The 19,684-nt window shown below is 48.3% G+C and overlaps 1 protein-coding gene across 4 annotated transcripts; it reads left to right on the forward strand.

Moving 5' to 3' along the window:
• Positions 1-243: 243 nt before the first annotated feature.
• On the forward strand, positions 244-17,631 carry Ube2j2 (ubiquitin conjugating enzyme E2 J2). 4 transcript variants are annotated; one of them, XM_051171047.1, is made up of 8 exons: positions 246-568; positions 2,438-2,600; positions 5,128-5,258; positions 7,821-7,861; positions 13,057-13,159; positions 13,242-13,380; positions 16,348-16,428; positions 17,173-17,631. In XM_051171047.1, the coding sequence occupies exons 3-8, from the start codon at positions 5,128-5,130 to the stop codon at positions 17,455-17,457; spliced, it is 780 nt and encodes a 259-aa protein (XP_051027004.1). In that variant the 5' UTR covers positions 246-568; positions 2,438-2,600; the 3' UTR covers positions 17,458-17,631. The 4 variants fall into 4 exon arrangements, with proteins under 4 accessions (XP_051027006.1, XP_051027004.1, XP_051027005.1 ...); XM_051171048.1 differs by having other exon boundaries at positions 2,438-2,550; XM_051171046.1 differs by lacking the exon at positions 2,438-2,600 and having other exon boundaries at positions 247-568.
• The last annotated feature ends 2,053 nt before the right edge of the window (positions 17,632-19,684 follow it).

The following is a 19,684-nucleotide window of genomic DNA, read 5'->3' on the forward strand; positions in this document are numbered from 1 at the left end:
GCAAACAGCCCACTTCATTGCCTGAGACAGGAGTCACAAAGCACTACGGTCTGTTCTCTAGTGCGCACGCGCACGCCAGCCCCCCCCCCCCTTTTTTTTTCTCAGTAGCGGGATACAATCGCACCCGATAACGGAGCCCTCCACCACGCCGCCGAGAGGAGTGCTCCCGCCCGCAAGCAGCGCACCGGAAGCGGAAGCGCCTGCGTAGGCCGTCCCTCGGGCGGCCATCTTGGAGGCTGACCGGCGGCGGCGGCGGTGGCGGCGGCGCTGCGGCGGGTGCGGCGGGCTGAGTCCCAGCGCGGGTGCGGCTCACGGCGCGGGCCCCACTCTTCCGCACCCTGCCCGGGCCTCGACCACGGCGAACCTGAACGCGGCGGCGGCCTGAGGGAGAGGGCAGCGCTCGTGCGCCGCGCGGGGCCTGGGGCCGCTCGTTCGCCCCGCCGGAGCCGGCCGCAGCGACGGGCGGGGACTCCTCGGGCACTCGGGGACGACGCCTCGGCACGTCCGGGTCCCGTTCGTTACGTCGCTGGCTGTGCCCCGACCCGGAGCGTCCCCGCGCGGACCCGAGGTCGGTTACTGAGGGAGGGCGCTTGGGGTTCCTGCCTGGGCTTGGTCCGCCGGGCGCTTGAAATTCTTCCCGGAGGAGCCGGGGTTGGCCTTTAAAAACGTACCGGGCGAGTGGTGGGGGCTGTGGGCTCGGCGGCCGTTGAGTGCCCCCTCTCGTCTTGAACAGTCAGAACCGCAGGCTGCCTAGTGAGCCCAAACGGAACGGAGCGTGCCCACGGTTATGCCCTTGCGGGGAGTAGAACCCTTGACAGGAAGAGCGGGACAAGACCCTGCCCTTTTCGCGGGGCAGAGTGAGGCCGGCGGGCGCTCACTAACTCGCCTTTGCTAACCGCGGAGTCCCAACCAGTGATCTCACTTCAGTTTTAGTGTACATCACCTGGTGTATGTTTAACAAATCACTCAAGCTCCCAACAATTTATCGGGTCCAGATAGACGAGGCCACAGGCCATTGTAAGCTAACAAGTGCATACGAACACGTACGCCTTTCGGAAAGGTCGTGGTACAAGGCTTCATTATCCATTCCAGGTGTGTGTAATGGTAATTTACCTTCAGGAGAAAAATGAATTTCAGGATTTATTCAATTGGACAGTCTTCTGCATGATCTTCAGGCAGGGTTAGGTTTAGGTCCTAGAACTTGGGATCTTTAGTCTGCACACCATGGTGTCCCTGAACCCAGTGTCAGCTCTATTCTCAGGTGTGTGTGAGAAAGTGGTATGAGCCTCTGGCTTCCTCCAGCTGTGAAATAATCCTGGAGAAGGTAAAACTCCCTGAAAATCCTGGCCTCGGGTGTGTCATGTACCCTTCTGATCAGTTAGGCCGAGGTCTTAGCCTATACTGTCACCTGACCTGTCAGTACTGATGTGGGAGAGTGATGTCTGAAAGAAAAGGAACTACCATCTTGGCAAAGCCTGTCAGTGTCAGATGCCTTTGACTTTGAGGCCAGTCTGGTGTACATAGTGAATTCCAGGCCCGCCAGAGCTATGTGGTGAGACCTTTTTTTTAAAAAAAAAAAAAAATTTTTTTTTAAGTTAAAGCAAGTATGAGAGGGACTTTTGCCCAGTGAATTACTAGGCAAGATCTTTTTCGTTTTGTTTTCTGTTTGTTTTTTTAAGATTTATTTACTTATTTAACATATATATGAGTGCTCTACCTGTATGTACATCTGCATGTCAGAAGAAGGCGTCAGATCAAAGTATAGATGGTTGTGAGCCACATGTGGTTGCTGGGAATTGAACTCAGGACCTCTGGAAGAGTGGACAATGCTCTTAACCTCTGAGCCATCTCTCCAGCCCTGTTTGTTTGTTTGTTTGAGACAAGGTTTCTCTGAGAAGCCCTGGACCTCACTCTATAGATCAGGCTGGCCTTGAACTCATAGAGATTTGCCTGTTTTTGTCTCCCAAGTACCAGCATTAAAGGCGTGTGCTGCCACCAAACTGGACACACACTGCCCCTCTCTATCCCTCTCTCTCCCCAGCCCTTCCTTTAAAGACAGTATCTTCAAGAAAGAAAAGATAAGAAGATGAATTCCAGGCCATCAGACTCTTAGCCTGGGATGACTTTGAACAATGATCTTCTGCCTCTACCTACAGATGTGCACCACCATGCTCTGCTTATGTGGTGCTAGGGACCAAACCAGGGCTCTATGCATGCTAGGCAAGCACTTCACCAACTGTGTTGCATGTACAGCCTGGCACAACTAAATACGAGCTTCCTGTGTGTGTGCCCTGGCTCGATTACACGTGCTATCTGGTTGCTTAGCTGAATCCAAATACAGTTGTGTCTGTTCTTTACATGCAGGAGCGTTAATGTCAGGGTGAACAAGGCCTGGTGTTGCGTGTGGATCATTAGATATTGCTTTGTTTCTTACTAGGTGCTGGGCAAGTTGAGCTCTGTGGCCTGCATGGCTTCTGAAGCCAAGAACTTGGGGACAGTACTTTCTGGAAGCATTTCTTTGCCATCCTGGACTGTAGCCTTGTTCCTGGTGTGAGCATTCTTGGAAACATGAGGCAAAAGCCTTTGATTCCACTGGAAAGGTCCTTGCTTGTGCACTGCACTCTTAGACATCGGAGGTGGGTGGTGTGCTTGTGAAGGACAGGGAAGGAGGCCCCCGAGGGGTGTCGCTCAGAGTAGGTAGGGAAGACTATAGCTGGATTTTCTACCAGTCCAGATGGGGCTGGGAAAGGATTGGCAAACAAAAAAAGCTGTCGTCATTTATGGAATGGATGGTTAAGCTGAGAAGTGTGAAGAGCCAGGCATGGTGGCGCACGCCTTTAATCCCAGCACTTGGGAGGCAGAGGCAGGCGGATCGCTGTGAGTTCGAGGCCAGCCTGGTCTGCAAAGTGAGTCCAGGATGGCCAAGGCTACACAGAGAGACCCTGTCTCAAAAAACAAACAAACAAACAAACAAAAAAACAAAACAAAAAGATGAAGTGTGAAGAGATTGGTGGTTCTTTTGCTTGACAGGAGGGTAGCGTGTTCTTGCACTGTGGTTATGGGTTGGAGGGAAGTGACCAAGTCATGCGTGGATCGTGGCTCACTCATCTCCAAGTTGAGAAGCCACATGGGCATGTTTGTTGAGACTGCACGTGAAAGGGTTGTGGTGGGTACCCTGGCGAGCCCTTCCTGCTGTAGGCCGTAAGGGAACAGGGTAAGCGTATGCCAACCGCTGGTTGTCATGAGCCATCAGCATTGGTGGAGGACGCAGATACAGTAGTCTAGGGTAAGGGACTCTACCAAGAAATTATTCAGGCCAAAGGCTTAAAAGTTGTTAACGCTCAAACAATATGTATAAGAAATATTGGAGAGAGTGAAAGAACACATGGCTCTCTGGTGGAAATAATTCATACTAGAACCGGTAGGTTTATCTAGTCTGGGAGATCAGGTTGGGGATCACTAGCTGTTTCTGATGTCTGTTGAGGTCTAGAGTTATGGTTAGAGTGACCAGGCAGCACTGTGTGAGACAGGTTAGGGATAGAGTGGCCAAGTAACAGTGGGAGGAGGCTGCAGTGGGCAGATCTGGGCTTCTAGTGTCACAGGTTTGGCTGTTTGTGACTGCCGGTGTCTAACCTACTCTGTTATAGCCTGCTTTTTTTCATTCAAATGTATTTATTTATTTTTAGCAATGGGGAGGTGTGTGCCAACACATGTGCTTAGAGGTCAGAGAACAGCTTGTGACAATCAGTTCTGTCATAGAGGTACTGGGAATTGAACTCAGGTCATCAGACTTGGCAACAAGTATCTTTACCCACTGAACCATCTCACCAGTCTAACATCTCCTCTCTAATTTGTATATCTCCAAATGGCCCCTTAATCGTATTTTAGATTAGTGGTATTCAAACTTTATTTCTTGTTGAACTTTTTTGTATGTTTCTGTCTTAAATTATGAGACAAGAGAAAGTAGGAGCTCTTCTGACATTTGTGGTGGTAGGAGCCCTAACCCTCCATTGCTGCCTCTTTCTCACTTTCTAGAGTACAGCTGAGAAGTCTGAGTCCCCAATTCACTCCCCCCCACCCCCCTTTTGGAGACAGAGTCTCACTGTGTAGACTGGCCTGTCCTCAAAGTGAGATCTGCCTGCCTTTGCCTCACAAATGCACCACCACACCCAGCTGGTCTCTTCTCTTTAAAAGTTTTAAAGTTATAATTGTTTGTGGATGCATGTGTGTTTGTGCATGAGCGTGCATGTCTGTGGGCATGTGTGTGAAGGTCAGTGGACAATTTGCAGCAGTTAGTTCTTTTCCTTCCACCATGTGGGTTTTGAGGATCACACTCCTTTCATCAGTCTGCCAGGAAAACACTTTTACTGCTTACTGAGAAAGCCCCAGTCCCTTCTTTGTAGCACTGTCATGGTCTTACTCCTCTATGTACCCTTCACTGACCCTATGTTGAGGTCCCAGAGTGACTTTCATAATAGATGGTCCTAGCACCTTAAGGTTAGGGCCTAAAACTCTTGGGATTCTGGAAGTTTGGCCTTTCCTCTCTGGCTACTCTTATTTATTTATTTTTCCTTTACTTTGTTTCAGCTCCTGCCTCACATGGTGACTAATGTGGTCCCCTAAATATGCCTTCTTTTCTGCTTAGTACCTGCATCTAGGTCTCTGAAAATTCTCATTTCTTTGGCCTCACATTATCTCTTTGCCTGCTGCTGTTACTTTTGACCAAAGATAAATGTATAACAGGCTTCCAGGGCCAGGAGAAGGGCCGTGGTGCTCACTAACTTCCTGTTGTGAAATGCCCACCATTGAGGTGTTGCTGAACAGAGTTAAAGGATGTGGTGCAAGCTGGCTTCAGCATGCTTACTCAGGTCCCCCTGAATGAAATGGGAATGCAGCTTCATTGTTATTTCTATCTTGCGTCTGTGTTAGGCACTTGGAATCATGTTGGATAAATGAAAGCGTGGTGGTGGTTAGGGATGTGTAGAAAAGAGAGCTGAGGGAAGGCCTTGATGTTAGTAGGCTGCAGAAGGAAGGCAGAGGTAGTCATCTGCTGAAGTTGTCTAGAGTAAGAAAATCCTGTCTGTTCTGTTCTCTGAAAATAGAGATGCTTTTTTTCTTTTTTAACAGATGAGCAATAACAGCAGTAAGAGAGCTCCAACAACAGCAACACAAAGGTTGAAACAGGACTACCTTCGAATTAAGAAAGACCCGGTGCCTTACATCTGTGCGGAGCCCCTTCCTTCCAATATTCTTGAATGGTAAGAGTCTGCGTTCCTGCTCCCCTGCATCAGTCACTCTTGCAGGTTCTGTAGTGCTCTAGCTGGTAGGCCTGGGCATGGCAGAGGTAGTCTAGTGACTGGAGTCCTGCTTGGCTGAGGCTAGGGCCAAAAAGAGAAATCTTGTGGGGTGGCCCTCATCGCAGGCTTTGGGTACAACTCTCTGAGGTGTTGCGCATGTGCATTAGGGTTAGGCTGCACATTGCTTCCTGACACTGGGAATTAGCTGTCTAGGGGGCATTGGGGGCAAAGTCTTGACATTAATTCCTGTCTTTGACCCAAGCCAGGTAAGTGCTCCTGACTCTTGAGCTGGCAGTGATAGAGCCTGCAGAAAAGTTTGTTTCATAGTAGTTCCTTTCTGTGCTAAAAGTGTGGAGTCACTGGGTATGGTGGCAAACATCTTTAATCTTAGCACTTGGCGGGCAGAGGCAGGCTGATCTCTGAATCTCTGAGTTCAAGGACAGCCTGGTCTACAGAGCAAGTTCCAGAACAGCCGAAGCTACACACATAGAGACCCTGTCTCAAAGAAGAAAACAACAAAAGACGAGCTCCCCTGAGTTCCAGGTGCTGTGAGGCCCTGTTAAGTTTGTTTTTAAAGACATGCTTGCTTTGAGGGATTTGATTTAAAAAAAAAACAACAACAACAAAACAAACACAACAACTTTAATACTTTTAGAGTCTTCCAAATCCAGGGAAAAAACCTTCTGAATTAAAAAGAAGTATTTGGAGATTGGATGTTGTTGACAAAAGAAATACGTGGAGGGCGCTAGAACCAACCCTGTTCCAGGGTGAACATCAGATGTGGTCCCTAGGAGGTGGTGGTTGCTATGGGACAAGTTTCATTAATGGCTTTCTTCTTACCTGGTTTGTGGGGTATCTCTGTTGCATGTAGAACTCCTCTTCATGTGCTGGTTAGAGGTCTCTCGGGCCCCCTCTTTGACTTGCTAATGTGCTAGGAAGGATTTGTTTGAGATTTAAATTAAAGCAATTTAAAAAAAAAATCATATTCATTGTGCTTGTGGGATGGGTGCACATGTGCCACCGTATTCATGTGGGGGTTAGGGGTCAACTTTGGGAGTCGGTTCTCTCCTTCTACTGTATGGAGTCCTGGGACTTGAACTCAGATGATCAGATTGGCAGTATGTGCCTTTACCCACTCATCCATCTTACCCGCTCTCACTTAAGATTTGTTAGAACGAAAACCCAAAAGAGCAACAAATGGAAGAGATGCGTGGGGTGAAGTCCATAGGAATGCAGACAGAAGCATCTGGATTCCTGGCTCTGGGCATTTGCTCAAAGCACATTTAGTTCCTCAACAGTGAACTTGGACAGCACATGTGACATGTCACTAAAGAAGCTCAACAGACCCTTGGTGCCCAGGTTCTGTGTGAGTGGCCATTAGTGCCTGCCATCCACTAACACCAAACTCCTAGGAAGAAGGGTTCAGCATGAGTCATGATGTGTGTTTGTTGTCTTTTTGCTGAGGGTGGTGGGTATTGCCCCCAAACAACAGTGTCAGGTCTTTTGTGAGAATTTTGGAATTTTACTTAAGAGAATGCATGGTACACAGATCTTTAGCAGGTGTTAGCTACTTTGTGGGTTCTTCCTTACTCTATCCTTGTCCACCCCTTTTTTCCCTCCATTTCACCCTAACACTAGTAAGAGAAAAAAGGATAGAGGAAAGGAAAGAGATCCCTGAATAAAGTGAGGGTCCAAGGCTACACTATCGTTAGACCACTTCCTGCTGTTTAGGGGTGTTGAGCCCCTCGGGGCAAGTTTGATCTTCACCATCAGGATATGTAATTTCCTCTTTGTGCGTGACTGCTTATCAAACTACAACCAACAACTTAACCTATTGGGGCTCTAGCATTTATTATTTATTTATTTATTTTAATGTTTTATTTAAATAATTTATTCATATTACATCTCAATTGTTATCCCCACACTTTTATCTTCCCATTCCCCCCTCCCTCCTTCTTTCACCCTTTCCCCTCCCCTAGGCCTGTGCAGAAGGGGACCTCCTCCCTCATGGCCTATCAGGTCTCATCCTGGTAGCCTACTTACCTCTGAGTGCCACCAGGCCTCCCCACAAGGGGGGAAAAGTGGTCAAATAGGGGGCACCATAATTCATGTCAGAGTCGGTCCCCACTCTCCACACAGCTATGGAGAATGTGCTATCCATTGCCTAGGTTTACTGCATGTATTGTCCTTGGTTGGTACAGTAGTTTGAGCAGACCCTCATGGGGGCTCTAACATTTATATATCTTCTGAAAAGTCTCCAGAATTCTAAACATCACAGAATCGCAGAAGCTATCTGCAGCCTGCAAAACCACATCTCTGCCAGAGCAGGAGGCAAACCATAGCTGCTGCGAAGCGGCCCCACATCCCCACACCTGCGATTGAAACAAAAACTTATTATATTTCTATGCTTCTTTTTAAAAAAGAAACCAAAATTCTCACTACACAGATCAAGTAATTTGGTGTTCTCTCTCTCTCTCTCTCTCTCTCTCTCTCTCTCTCTCTCTCTCTCTCTCTCTCTCTCAGGCATTATGTTGTCCGAGGCCCTGAGATGACCCCTTATGAAGGTTAGTAGAAAAAAAATCTGAATCCTTTCTATCAATGTAAACAACAGTCTTTCTATTTTGATTATGTAGCAGTTAAATCATATTTACCTGAATTGAATCTTAGTATTTCACTAAGTCCTAGAAATATTTGCCCAGTTTAGTTTTGTTGGACTGTTTGTGACCGTCTGCGCTTCCTCAGCTGCTTGTGTTGGTTAGAGGTGGAGATTTTATTTTTTCGAGACAGGGTTTCTCTGTTGTAGCCTTGGTTGTCCTGGACTCACTTTGTAGACCAGGCTGGCCTTGAGCTCACAGTGATCTGCCTGCCTCTGCCTCCCAAGTGCTGGGATTAAAGGCGTGCGCCACCACGCCCAGCTGACTTTTTTTTTTTTTAATGTGTATGGGTGTTTTCATGCCTATGTGTTTTGTGCCTGGTGCCCACAGAAGAGGGGTTGGATCTTGGATTTCTAGGTGATTGTAATCTACCTTGTCGTTGCCGGGAATTCAATCTGGGTCCTCTTGTAGGAACAGCAAGTGCTTTCAACTGCTGAGCCATCTCTCCAGCCTAGAGAAAAACAGATTGTAATAAATAGTAAAACATTCTTCTGTTTCTTGTTTGTTTTTTGAGACAGGGGTTGGCTGTCCAGGCTGTCCTGGAACTCACTCTGTATACCAACTGACCTCAAATTCAGAGATCATCTGCCTCTGCCTCTTGCATGCTGGGATTAAAAGTGTGCACCACCACTGCTGGCCTCGTTATTCTGCTTATAAGGCCAAAGGGGGAAATTGTGCTAGGTACTTTTTAATGTTTTCAGAATAGTCTCTTGAGTTAAATGGAGGCATGTGAGACCTAGAAACACCCTAAGGACCTATCAAGGTCTCCTCTCTCTTACTACTTTCTAGTGTTGATCTGGTGGCCTGACCCCTCAGGGAACCACATACCACTAGGGCTATCAGTGATTTTGACAGATCAGTCCTATGGCAAGACTGACGTCATCACATAGGCAAGTCCAGGGCAAAGCATGGCCTGACTTCAGATAGTGAAGACAGCAGACCTTCACCTACACATGAAACCTTGTGGAACACTTCAGAGAAGAGGCTCTAGAAACAGTTGCCTGAATGTGGTTCTGCATGGCTCTAGGTTCCACCCTCTGCACAAACAGAACGAAAAGAAAGCTACTGCCTGGGACATTTGGATCAGAGCTTGGGTGGTTGAGAAAAGAAGGGCAAACTTACTTTCAGTTTGGCTGCTACTTTTTAAAAAATTTTTGTATTTTTTGGTTTTTCGAGACAGGGTTTCTCTATGTAGCCTTGACTGGCTTTTTGTTTTTTTTAAAGATTGATTTATTATGTATACAGTGCTCTGACTGCATGTACACCTACCCACCAGAAGTGGGCACCAGATCTTATTATAGATGGTTGTGAGCCACCATGTAGTGCTGGGAATTGAACTCAGGTCCTTTGGAAGAGCAGCCAGTGTTCTTAGTCTCCAGCCTTGGCTGCTACTTCTTTAACATGTTGTCATTTGGCCCAGAAGTCCAAGTTGTGGGGTAGTTAGTGCAGGAGAATGAGTCTGTGCTGACTGTAGGGGAGGTGTGTGTGTGTGCACGACACGATCATGGTGCTGACACAGAACTTGATGGGCCCCACAGCAGCAGCGTGTGAGTGAAATGAGAGCCATGCAGGCCATGTGTCCTGAGGACTCCTTGAAATTTCTTTCAGCCAGTCTCTAACAGGTGTGATAGGTGGGCATCTAAACAGTTGGTAAAAAAAGATACACATAAAAAAAAAATACACATATAAAACACCTGATGTGTTTGATCTGCTTGAAGAATATGCAGAAATGAGGCGTGCTTATCTCTAGTGAACTATGGGAACTACTTTGGTTTTGAAGTTATTTTAGTTTTGGTATTTTTTTGTTTTTAATTTTTAAGTATTGTGTGTGTGCACGTGCGCACATAAATATATGTATGCAGCACCATGTGTATGCAGGAGCTTGTAGAGGTCAGTAGAGGTGTTAAATCCCCTGTAATTAGAGTTATCAACAGTTTTGAGTAGCTATATGGGTGCTTGGAACCAAACCCCAGGTCCTCTACAAAAACAGCAGGCAAGCTTAACTGCCTGCTTTTAAATTTAAAAGTAGGGACTGGAGAGATGGCTCAGACATTAAGAACATTGGCTGTTCTTCCAAAGCTGTTCCAAAGGCTGTTCACCCTTCAGGGCTACCCTCTTTCCTCCCCGTGTCCAGCCCATCCCCACATCAACAAACCTTGGCTGGTCTAGTGCTAGGAGAGGTCTTGTCACACAATGCTTAAATGCTATTTTTTTTTTTTTTAACATTTATTTATTTATACAATATTCTGCCTGCATTTATACCTACAGGCCAGAAGAGGGCACCAGATCACATTATAGGTGGTTGTGATCCACCATGTGGTTGCTGGGAGTTGAACTCAGGACCTTCGGAAGAGCAGCCAGTGCTTTTAACTTCTGAGCCATCTCTCCAGCACCCCTAACTCCAGTGTCTTACCTGTCAATACTGGTTCCCCTAATCTTTCATCCCTTGTCTTCTGTACATTCTCTGGGCACTGTTCCTCAGGCTGCCAGTTTACTGAACTCTTGTTAACCCCTCTTTACTGCCTCTCCTCAGCTGTCCCTACTCAGTGGGACTGACCTTTGGCAGCTGCAGACAACATTCTGTCAAAAGAACTCTTGTCTTGGCCAAGGGCTTTCCTCAGTCCTCAGTTTCTTGTCCTCTGGTTTATGTTGCCATTGATGACTACTTTGCTGATGAGCTCTTCTTTGATTTGAGGTATTCTGGTCCTTCCTCCTTGCCTTTCTAGTGGCTTCTCTGCAGCTTTGTCCTGAGTTTTGTGACAGTCCTATATCGAGTGCTCTTGGGCATACCTACCCCAAGAGTGCAAAATTGACTTCCTATGGAAAATATGCTAAAAATTTACCACTAATTGTGGATTTAATGTGATCATATTCATGCTTTAGGAATGTTAAGGCTTACTCAAAAATTTACATGAAAGAATTATGGGGGCTGGAGAGATGGCTCAGCGGTTAAGAGCACCAACTGTTCTTCCAGAGGTCATGAGTTCAATTCCCAGCAACCACATGGTGGCTCACAACCATCTTCTGGCCTGCAGGTGTATATGCATGCAGAGCATTGTGCACATAATAATAAATAAATAACTCTTTTAAAAAAAAAAAGGAGAATTATGTGGAAGAGCCAGTTTCCCATATATTGTATGGCTCTAACAGTAGGACCAAGCAGTGGTGCAGGAAAATAGACTATAGAGCATAATGTAGAACAGAAACAGTGCCATATCACCAGGGTCACGATTACACAGCCAAAGCCATAGCCAGGCGTGGTGACCCACACCTCTAATCCCAGCACTTGGGAGGTAGAGGCAGGTGGATCGCTGTGAGTTCCAGGCCAGCCTGGTCTACAAAGTGAGTCCAGGACAGCCAAGACTACACAGAGGGACCCTGGAAAAACAGAAAACAAAACGAAAAAACCAAAGCAAAAGCCATCAGTAAGGGAAGCATATCCTGACAAGATGGTCTTGAGCCTGTGGGCATCTTACGGTTCTTCTGTGTCATCTGAGCTCTGTTCCTAGGCCTTATGCTGGCCCATCCCTCACAGACTCTTCTCTGTGCTCTTCTTGGGTAGGCTTGGAGAGGGGCTGTTGCCGACTGTGCCATGGCAAGAGCTGTACTTGACATGGGAGGGGGGTGTCTGTGATATCTTTGTTAAAGTGTTTCTTGATACACCCTCATGCTTGGAGGGCGAGGCCTTTGGTTACCCACAAATCACTGGGCGAATAACTTAACCTGTGTTTTAAGTTAGGGATGTACAGTTAGGGATACAGTACTTGCTTAGCATGTGCAAAGCCTTAGGTCTAATCCACAGCATAACCAATCACTAAATAATGTGTATTTATACACAAAGAATCACATTTCAGTGTGGTTGTGGGTACACATGTGCATGCTAGTGTGCACACTTACATGAGGAAGTGAGAGGAGGGTGTCAGGTCTCCCTGTTCCATTGACTCAGGGCCTCCCTGAGCCTGGAGCTCTTTCTTTCTTTCTTTCTTTCTTTCTTTCTTTCTTTCTTTCTTTCTTTATTTATTTATTTATTTATTTATTTTATGCCGGCTGTGGTAGCGCATGCCTTTAATCCCAGCACTTGGGAGACAGCTGTATCGCAGTGAGTTCGAGGTCAGCCTGGTCTACACAGCAAGTCCAGGACAGCCAAGGCTACACAGAGAAACCCTATCTCGAGCGTGCCCCCCCTCAATTTTTATTGTGTGTATATGAGTGCTGTATCTGCTTGTATACCTGCATGTCAGAAGAGGGCATCAGATCCCAGTATAGATGCTTATGCACCACCATGTGGTTGCCTGGATTTGAACTCAGGACCTCTGGAAGAACAGACCACGCTTTAACGACTGGGCTATTTCTCCAGCCCTGGAGCTCTTGTTTTTCTGCTATATTAGTAGCCAGCAAGCCCCAGTAATCCATTTGTCTCCATCACTTTTATTGTTGGAGCTGCAGGCATGCATGGAGCCGTATCTATCTTGTTAACCCTGACTTCATGCTTAGCCAGCTCTTAATTAATTGCTGATCCGGCTCTCTAGCCCTCAGTTATGTGTTCTTTAGTGCAAGTAGTCACTGACGTCCAGTAGCTTGTTTTCTTATCTAAATTTGTGTTATGCTATGTGTCGTATAGATTCCTCTTGACCAAGCTCATTTCTGACATTCATTCTTGTGACCCTTTTCTCTGAAATGCAAGTGGGTGCTTCCTATTTTTCATCCCTGCAGAGAAATGCTGGTGCTAGGAACCAAGTGAAGTAGTGGAGGGGACAGGGATCCATAGCAAGCTGTCTTCTGACCACTTGGTTCTCTGTAAGGAAGGAACATGAAGAGTTGGGAGAGAAGAGGGGTGTTTTGTGGCTGTAGTGGGGCAAGCAATAGTTACAGACTGCTGTGGGCATGGGCGTAATAGATAAGGAGGCGGGCTGAGGTGTTGGAGTAGCATGGACCCTGGAGAATAACGTCAGTAGTGGGCTAAGCTTGTGAGCCAGCATAGGAGCAGGCAGGAGACACCATCCATGGGCTTCGGAAGCCAGCTGGAAGCGGTAAGGCTGGTAGGAGTTGGGAAGCGATTGCACCGGGTGTTGACAAGGCTAATAAGACTATTTCTTTTCATGTAGGTGGCTATTATCATGGAAAACTAATTTTTCCCAGAGAATTTCCATTTAAGCCTCCTAGTATTTACATGATAACCCCCAATGGAAGATTTAAGTGCAACACAAGGTAAGCTTCCAGGGCAACACTTTGAGTTGTCTCTGGTCATGGGAAATGTGCATTCTTGCTCACAAAATCGCTTTTCTTTCAGGCTGTGTCTCTCCATCACAGATTTCCACCCAGACACATGGAATCCAGCGTGGTCTGTCTCCACCATTCTAACAGGGCTCCTGAGCTTCATGGTGGAGAAGGGCCCCACCCTAGGCAGCATAGAGACGTCAGACTTCACGGTGAGGTGTGGCAGCGCCTCGCCTGGGGCTTTGTGGCACCGCAGCCTCCAACCTTTCATCCTGGGCTCATTCTGTCCTGAGACATGAGACAGCTTTTCTCTTGAGCAGGTGGAGGCTGTGTGGGTCTCCCACCAACCAGTTCCCTGTCCCTGGCCACATTGTAGAACTCTCTCTGCTTCGGCCGCCTCAGAACATGGCTCTTGGCCTCACTGTCCACCTCTGTCTCCAGCTCTGCTCCTGTCCTTGCCAAGCATCACTGACACCCCTGTACTCATCCTGACACCCTGTACTCATCCTGACACCCCTGTACTCATCCTGACACCCCTGTACTCATCCTGACACCCCTGTACTCGTGACACCCCTGTACTCACCGTGACACCCCTGTACTCATCCTGACACCCCTGTACTCATCCTGACACCCCTGTACTCATCCTGACACCCCTGTACTCATCGTGACACCCCTGTACTCATCCTGACACCCTGTACTCATCCTGACACCCTGTACTCATCCTGACACCCCTGTACTCATCCTGACACCCCTGTACTCATCCTGACACCCCTGTACTCATCCTGACACCCCTGTACTCATCCTGACACCCCTGTACTCACCGTGACACCCCTGTACTCATCCTGACACCCCTGTACTCATCCTGACACCCCTGTACTCATCGTGACACCCTGTACTCATCCTGACACCCTGTACTCATCCTGACACCCCTGTACTCACCGTGACACCCCTGTACTCATCCTGACACCCCTGTACTCATCCTGACACCCCTGTACTCATCCTGACACCCCTGTACTCATCCTGACACCCTGTACTCATCCTGACACCCCTGTACTCACCGTGACACCCCTGTACTCACCGTGACACCCCTGTACTCACCGTGACACCCCTGTACTCATCCTGACACCCCTGTACTCACCGTGACACCCCTGTACTCATCCTGACACCCCTGTACTCATCCTGACACCCCTGTACTCATCATGACACCCCTGTACTCATCCTGACACCCCTGTACTCACCGTGACACCCCTGTACTCATCCTGACACCCCTGTACTCATCCTGACACCCCTGTGTACTCATCCTGACACCCTGTACTCATCCTGACACCCTGTACTCATCCGTGACACCCCTGTACTCATCCTGACACCCCTGTTACTCATCCTGACACCCCTGTACTCATCCTACACCCCTGATCATCCTGGAACCCCTTGTACTCATCCTGACACCCCTGTACTCATCCTGACACCCCTGTACTCACCGTGACACCCCTGTACTCATCCTGACACCCCTGTACTCATCCTGACACCCCTGTACTCATCGTGACACCCCTGTACTCATCGTGACACCCTGTACTCATCGTGACACCCCTGTACTCATCCTGACACCCCTGTACTCATCCTGACACCCCTGTACTCATCCTGACACCCCTGTACTCATCCTGACACCCCTGTACTCATCCTGACACCCTGTACTCATCCTGACACCCCTGTACTCATCCTGACACCCCTGTACTCACCGTGACACCCCTGTACTCATCCTGACACCCCTGTACTCATCCTGACACCCCTGTACTCATCCTGACACCCCTGTACTCATCCTGACACCCCTGTACTCATCCTGACACCCTGTACTCATCCTGACACCCCTGTACTCATCCTGACACCCCTGTACTCATCCTGACACCCCTGTACTCATCCTGACACCCCTGTACTCATCCTGACACCCCTGTACTCATCCTGACACCCCTGTACTCATCCTGACACCCTGTACTCATCCTGACACCCTGTACTCATCCTGACACCCCTGTACTCATCCTGACACCCCTGTACTCACCGTGACACCCCTGTACTCATCCTGACACCCCTGTACTCATCCTGACACCCCTGTACTCATCCTGACACCCTGTACTCATCCTGACACCCTGTACTCATCGTGACACCCTGTACTCATCCTGACACCCCTGTACTCACCGTGACACCCCTGTACTCACCGTGACACCCCTGTACTCATCCTGACACCCCTGTACTCATCGTGACACCCCTGTACTCATCCTGACACCCCTGTACTCATCCTGACACCCCTGTACTCATCCTGACACCCCTGTACTCGTGACACCCCTGTACTCACCGTGACACCCCTGTACTCATCCTGACACCCCTGTACTCGTGACACCCCTGTACTCATCCTGACACCCTGTACTCATCCTGACACCCCTGTACTCATCCTGACACCCCTGTACTCACCGTGACACCCCTGTACTCACCGTGACACCCCTGTACTCATCCTGACACCCTGTACTCACCGTGAGACCTTGAAAGGACACCAACACCTGGTCCCTGCTTGTTTTATTTTTCTGGCATTTAGCCAGCAGTCGTGTTTGATAACAAAAACGTGAATAAGCCCTCATAAGACTAATTTTTGAGAAGAGGAAGCATTTTAGGTGCTTTCTATGATCATTGACTTCATAGTAGTCTGTTTTGAGATTTTGTTTTGCCATTAGGATCTCATTATTAGCATAGAGTAGTCTGGAACTCACTATGTAGGGTGGGCTGACATTGAATCCCACCTCAGCCTCCTGCCTGCTGGGATTACAGTTGTGTTGATCACCATATCTAGCTTTTTTTTTTTTTTAAGTTTTTCGAGACAAGGTCTCTCTGTGTTAGTCTTGGCTGTCCTCGAACTCACAGCGATCCGCCTGCCTCTGCCTCCCGAGTGCTGGGATTACAGAAAAAAAAAATTTTTTTTAAATTAAAATTAGCCAGGCGGTTGTGGCATATTCTTTTAATCCCAGCACCCAGGAGGCAGAGGCAGGCGGATCTCTGAGGCCAGCCTGGTGTACAGAGTGAGTTCCAGGGCAGCTAGGAATACACAGAGAAACCCTGTCTCAAAAAACAAAACAAAACAAAACAAAAATTAAAGTTAGCTTTCTGGCTGATACCTCCCTTTTCTTTCTTCCTAGAAAAGACAGCTGGCAGCACAGAGCTTAGTGTTTAATTTAAAAGATAAAGTCTTTTGTGAATTATTCCCTGAAGTTGTGGAGGTAAGAAAGCAAAAGTCGGAACTTAGTTTTTGTCTTCCCTTATGTTAATACACTTTCAAATCTGATTGTTTCCAAGGAGAAACTGTGTATGCGTGCGTGCGTGCGTGCGTGCGTGCGTGCGCGCACCTCCTACTGTGTTCTGTGGGTGTTGTAGAGGGATTGCCAGCCCTCCTGGTTGTTGCAGGACATAGAGGGGTCTGTGCTGAGCATGCCTCTACGTGCACACACACTGATGTTGGGTGGCAGAGATGGCTCTTCTTCAGGAGCCTACAGTGCAGGAAAGACAGAGCCCAGGGGTGGGGGAGACCCTGGGAACATATGCACACATGAGGGACCGAGACTGTTCCCTCAGAGGCATGAAGCTTGCCAATCCCTGGCCATCCCTCAAGGGATCCACCAGCAGTGGCCTCCTACGGCAAGAGGTGGGCGCATACTGTGCCACAAATGTTCCCTCCTCTGGCTGGAGTTGAGGCCATGACAGCAGCAGCTGGACAGTGGTGTCCTGCATGGCTAATCGCTGCTCAGCATAGCCGCCTCGAGGCGCAGGCACAGCATAGTGACCCTGATGTCTTGCTTGGTTCTTCGCCTGTCAAGTGGGATGAAGAGCTATTGGACTAGGGTCTGACGCAGGGGAGTGGAGAGCTGTGTTCTGGGTGGTAGCTCTGCAGTTATAAAATCTTGAGTTCTGCTCCCAAAGGAACAGGTTTATTAAGACAACTGAGGGTTTTTGTGTTTCTCTCTCAGGAAATTAAACAGAAACAGAAAGCACAAGATGAACTAAGTAACAGGCCCCAGAATCTTCCCTTGCCAGACGTGGTTCCTGATGGGGAGATGCACCGTGGCCAGCATGGAATCCAGCTCCTCAATGGGCACGCACCTGCTGCCGGCCCAAACCTTGCTGGGCTCCCACAGGCCAACAGGCATCATGGACTCCTGGGCGGCGCTTTGGCGAACTTGTTTGTTATAGTTGGGTTTGCGGCCTTTGCCTACACGGTCAAGTACGTGCTGAGAAGCATAGCGCAGGAGTGAGGCTCAGGAGCCACAGCCTACGGCTGCTGCTGAGGGACGCAGGGGCCAGAGCACGGTGCAGGCACGATGGACACGCTGCTGACCGCTGGGTGGCCTGCCGGACTCCTAGGCTTCGCTTTTTAAAAACCTTAAAAAGAAAGCAAAAACCAAAATGTGGTTTGGAGAAGATTAGAGGTTCTTGTCCACGTCAGCCTCAAGACGGAGTTAAGGCCACTCACACTTTGGTTTTATTGCTTATCTCCTGTGTTGTCTTTTCGACCTGTTTAGTAAACCTTCCCCCACCCCCCTTTTTTTTTTCCATTTTATTAGATTTGGTCACTTAAAAATATAAAACTTTAATCCCTATCAAATACTCTGTGTGTGTTCTTAGTGGAGGAGCTGAAGGCCTCATGGTGGGGGGGGGTGGCCAGTGCTGTAGACCTCTAGTGGGGCGAACAGAGCTGGGTGGCTGGTTAACACCTGTAGATGGGGCATCTGGAAGAGGACTGCTTTGGCCTCGTTGTAAACCTGCTTATGAATGAGAGAAAATACTTAGAGAAAGTGCTTGGTTTTTTGTTCGAGTAGAAAAGTGAACTTGCTCCCTGACCACAAGGTGTCACACTTAGAACAGGGCTGAGGACTGCAGTGAGGGCTGCGGGCGTTGGCTCTGGAGTTGCTGTCACTCTTAATGTTTCTTCCTTCTTTCTGCTCCCTTGAGTGATGGAGAAGTAGGACCCCTGGGTGCCTTACATCTAGATGGCCAGAAGCCTGTAGTCATCCTATATTGGTGGACAGTGGAGAACTCAAGTCCCTGTGGACTGGGTCTGTGTGTTTGGGGGTTTCTCCAACTTCTTTGGTTTATCTTAAGGTAGACTACACCATTCTTCCCGGGGGACCTATGTTAGGTGTTGATTTCTACAGATTATGGAAAAGGCAGTTGCCCAGAAAACACATCAGGCTTAAGAGTCTGAGCTGGCAAGTTCTCAGTCTTTACATGCTCCTAACCCTTAGGCCATCATCTTACCTTGTAGTATTTGTGTTTAATGGGATCTGCAGTAGTTGTTTGTCGTTGTCTGGGTTGGGCAAGAGGCTAAACTAGCCTCCTCACTTCAGAGCCCAATGGGAAAGCTGTAGTGCAGTGTGTGGTCATCTTTCGTTTAGCTCTGTGATTGACAACTAGTAAATACCGTGTAGCCTCTCCTGAAAAGTCTTTAGCTGCATACACCTTTGTTCTTAAATGGTATGCAGTCTATGTTAGTGTCCTTCCCTGGTAGGCTGTGCTTGCTTGGGGGTAGGAAATGCTGCTGACGAGGTCGGTTGACAGCCCCTAGCTGGGCCTGGGCCTGTGCATGGTCCTAGTGATGGAGCCCTGCAGACTTGTGCTTCCCCCTAGCACCACACGTTAGTTCTTCCCTGGTCCTGAGCGCTCTACTGCACTTAGGTAAGTAACTTTCTTGTTCCCTGGCGTTCTTATAAGACAGACAGTTGGCAGATGTGCACAAGTCTGTAATCCCAGCACTCAGGCAGAGGCAGAAGATTGCAGTGAGTTTGATGTCAGCCTGGTCTACAGAGTGAGTCCAGAACAGCCAAGGTTAAGTAGAGACCCTGTCTCGAAAAACAAAAAATAAATAATAAATAGAATGTTACCACATTTAGAGTGCTCTCTGTATGTGAAATTTCAGCTCATCTCCCTCTCCCTACTTTGGGGGAAGTTGGGGGTTTCAAGACAGGGTTTCTCCATGTAGCCTTGGCTGTCCTGGACCTGCTTTGTAGACCAGGCTGGCCTGGAACTCAGATCCGCCGGCGTCTGCCTCCCCTAAGTGCTGGCATCACAGGTGTGAAATCTCAACTCCTACAGCCCAGAATGAAAATCTTAGAAAGTAAAAATCTTAGAAAGAAAATCTTAGAAACCTGCACTCTGACCACACACTGTCAGACTTGGTGGTGTAGTTGGAGACTGCTGAGAAGGCTCCCTTCTTGCAGCTCCTTTGAGTGCTACAGGACCCTGTAGTGTCCCCTGTGTGTTGCTTGCACTGACCCCAAATAAAAGGTGACCTTTTTTTGATCAAGCATGTCTGACTTTGTGTGTTTCCCTTCTTGGGAGAAGTCACTGACAGGCAGTTGGCACCCTGGACTGGCCTCCGTTAGACCTCCCTTCCCAAAGCTTACATCCTATTGTTACCTGTTTGTTTTGGTTTTGCAAGACAGGGTTTCTCTGTGTAGTCCTGGCTGTCCTGGAACTTGCTCT

The sequence above is a fragment of the Acomys russatus genome, chromosome 29, assembly GCF_903995435.1.
Source record: "Acomys russatus chromosome 29, mAcoRus1.1, whole genome shotgun sequence".
Lineage (NCBI taxonomy): Eukaryota > Metazoa > Chordata > Mammalia > Rodentia > Muridae > Acomys > Acomys russatus.